The sequence below is a fragment of the Microtus ochrogaster genome, unplaced genomic scaffold (assembly GCF_000317375.1).
Source record: "Microtus ochrogaster isolate Prairie Vole_2 unplaced genomic scaffold, MicOch1.0 UNK35, whole genome shotgun sequence".
Lineage (NCBI taxonomy): Eukaryota > Metazoa > Chordata > Mammalia > Rodentia > Cricetidae > Microtus > Microtus ochrogaster.
Genome location: NW_004949133.1, coordinates 1404724 through 1408397, shown reverse-complemented (window position 1 = coordinate 1408397; position 3674 = coordinate 1404724). Strand labels below are relative to the sequence as shown.

The 3674-nt window shown below is 38.9% G+C and overlaps 1 protein-coding gene across 1 annotated transcript in view; it reads left to right on the top strand.

Moving 5' to 3' along the window:
* Positions 1–3674, top strand: part of Spta1 (spectrin alpha, erythrocytic 1) — a 71097-nt gene that overhangs the window by 54964 nt on the left and 12459 nt on the right. The window contains exons 40-41 of the mRNA XM_005368593.3: positions 1190–1367; positions 1871–1947. Coding sequence (XP_005368650.1) covers positions 1190–1367; positions 1871–1947 — 255 coding nt within the window. The remainder of the gene's footprint in view (positions 1–1189; positions 1368–1870; positions 1948–3674) is intronic.

Below are 3674 nucleotides of genomic sequence, written 5' to 3'. Positions count from 1 at the left end.
AGAAACAAGAATAGTGATGAAATTACCTATAGAAAGTAATAAAAAAAAGAATTATATAGAGATTCTTTTGAAATTACATGTAACTGTGTAGCTCATGGATGGCTTTGAACATGCTGTGTAGACCAGGGTGGCCTTAAACCCACAGAGCTCTGCCTGGCTCTGTTTCTGTCTCTGCCTCTGCTTCCTAAATGCTGGACTTGACGAAGTGCTCAACCATGCTCAGCCCATAACACAGACTTTTATTAACCTCCTCAAAGCAGAATTCAGTTGTTTTCTCCATCAGCCTGTTGCCCACTCAATTGGTATTTTCTGAAAACTAATTTTTTAAGTCCTTATATGTTCCCCTTTCAGATTTCCATAAAAATACATTGTTGAATCTTTTCCAATCTCTGTAAATCTTAAAACTAGTTTTGACTATTATATTAGTTAGGATTTCCATTGCAGTGATAAATACCAGGATCAAAGGAGCTTGAGGAGCAAAGAGTTTATTTCATTGTATGCTTCTAGTTAACAGCCCATCACTGAGGGAATTCCAGGCAGTAACTCAAGCAGGGCAGGAACTTGGAGGCAGAAGCTGAAACAGAGGCCATGAAGGAATACTGCTTACTAGCTTGCCCCCCTTGGCTTTCTTAGCCTGTTTTCTACCCACAATGACTTTGGCCCTCTCACACCTATCAGCAATCAGTAAAATGCCACCCACATACTTACCCATAGGGCAATCTGGGTGTGACATTTACTCAATTCAATTTGCCTCTTCCCAGGTGACTCTAGCTTGTGTTGAGTTGACATAAAACTAGCCCATACATCCATAGAGTATCCCAAGAGCCTTAAATTCATTGTCTGCTAGACTTCTTGAGAAGAAGACAACATGAGAACCTCCTAATAATTTGCAAGTCCTTTTTTTGCTTGCATTATCCTTACATCGTCTCATTGATCCCTTAAATGGAGATTACTCTGTGTCTTCCAGAAGCTTCATAAATAAAATCACACTTGAGTAAACAAATATGCCACTATTGTGCAAATGCTAGAATGGAAATATCATTCTTGAATACATACCAGGGATGGAATAATTGCAATAGACCTAGAGTATAGTAATTGGGTATTTTGGAAAAGGAATTGAGAGCTTTTTACTGGTACCAAAGAATCACTTTTCTAGCCCCTCAGCAGGTCTGCCTAACTCCTTCTTTCAACCTTGGTATCACAGGAAGAAACTCAAAACAAGGATAAGGTCTCTACCAAGATCCAAGTTTTGAATGAAAACACAACTTCTCTGGCCAAGGCATTAGCTGCTTGGAAGTCACAACTGGATGATGACCATGCCTTCCAGCAGTTTAACTGGAAGGCAGATGTGGTGGAATCATGGATAGGTATGAGATGCTGGGGCTACCATCCTTGGTTCAAAGAATACTATTTGAAGAATGGTCTCTGGATTTTTTTCTTTATCTCTGGAAATGAGATAAACTACTCATTTTTAGTTGTTTTGGACACAATTACAAACATGTGTGCATGTACACATGCACACATACACAGTGATCTTAGAGAATTAAGTGTTATAAACCCAGAGAACACAGTTGTTAGGGACTGGTAAATTCATGTATGATTCAGGAAGGAAAATCCTCTACAAAATCTCCTAGGAAAGAAATGGCAGTAGATGTTGATTTGTTAGTAATTCATGTTCAATCTTCAACTTTTCTTCATTCCATGATTCAGTGTTTCTTCTGCACTTAGCAGTCTCAGTTTTATCCTAAGGACAGAAGCCATTCTTCCCACTGCATGTGTATTCCAGAGTCACCTGTTCTGAGGAGAGAGCATTCTCACTGACTACTACAAATAATCATCTAATATTCCCTTCTGACTCCTTGTTTTCTAGGTGAGAAGGAAGCAATTCTGAAGACCAAGACCAACGGTGCAGACCTCACTGCCTTCCTCACGCTTCTGGCAAAGCATGTGAGAGAAAGATGCTATGTCAATGGGGCCAAGGGGGCCAATATTATAATTCAATTTGCATATAATATGTTCGTTCTATCTATCTATCTATCTATCTATCTATCTATCTATCTATCTATCTATCTATCTATCTATCTATCTATCTCCATCCCCTCAAGGCCTTGCTCAAGGTGTTTGTCATCTTGAATTTTGTCAAGAGTCAACTTTTGACTTTTCTGATTATCTCCATTTGTGTATCCTACTAATTTCTGTAATTAGGCCATTTTCTTGCCATAATTAACTGTTCGATTAGGGCTGAGGTGATGTCTCAGTGGGTAAAGTACTTGCTTCACAAACATGAAGACCTGAGATCAGACCCAGCACCAGCCCTGGGAGGCAGACAGAAAGATCTAGGAAATGTATGCTTCTGCATTCAACAAGAGAATCTTCTCTCAGAAAAGACAATGTAGAGAAACGAGGAAAACACCTAATGCCAACCTATAGCCTCAGCATGGACACAGGCACACACACATATAAACACTCCCACACAGACAGAAAACAAGAGTACAACCTTCCAATAAGTGCACATATAGCTTGTTTTAAAAAGAGTATTTTGTTCATAGTGTAATGCTGTTAGTTCAAACAGTACAAGAAACAACAAGGTTTCTTGGCAAATGGGAAGATCATGGGAGGAAGGATTTGGTCATAAAGGAAGTAGGAAAGATACTGGAGCAATGCAAATCTCTCCAGTGCACAGTGGTTCAAGTGGTCTAAGGACCTCTTGTTCAGTACTGTCTCTTAAAGAACCCACAACATCATTATTGCATAGAGGATGAAGCCTTTCACATGGTGTCTTTAATAAATACTATATTTTTGAATACCATGCTACTTTCTGATTTATTGCTTTCTTGAAAAGGTAAATCTGATTACATTCAAGGGAATTAATTCACAAATTTTATTTGATGCTTAACACCTGCTCCACCAAACTCTCTACTTTTTGGTCATGAATTAAAAGGATACAAAATATATCCTCTGAGTAAAGATTTCCACACCTCATTTGCTCCTTTTCCTGAGCACTTTAAGTAGAACATCTGCTCGGTAGATCCTGAAGTCAGCTCTCAGACATCACAAGAAATTATGCCTAGCATCTGAGGTTATTCATATAATTTCTGCTTGACTCCTAGGACACCACCTGCTCAGTTTTGGAATCTAAAGTGCTTTGAAATTAAAATGCAAAAGAATAATGACTCTACAATCTTGCAGTTCTCTTTCTATAGCATCTGCCAAACTGGATGCCCCAATTCCCCAGAATGGCTATTTCTGTCCTTTTAATGGCATGTGATTGCCAAAGGCTCAGAGGTGCTTTCCTCTGAATGTCTCACCCTGCTCAGCTTATTCATGAAAGGGAAAAGTGGAGTGAATATTGGCATCGCTGCAATACTCTTCCTTTCAGGCATCATAGGTCCTCCATTTGTAACTACTTCAGTTGCATTCTGAGTCTACTCAAACAATAAATGTTTTGATAATTTTAAAATTGTCTTCAGAAGGGCTGGTGATATGGCTCAGCAGCTAACAGTACTGACTACCCTTCCAGATGACCTGGGTTTAATTGCCAGCACCCACATGGTGGTAACAATTATTTGAAATTCCAGTTCAAAAAGACCTAATGTGTTCTTCAGGTCTCTGCAGGCATCCATGCAGATAAAATACCACACACATAAATAATAAAATCAATAAAATCAAATTTT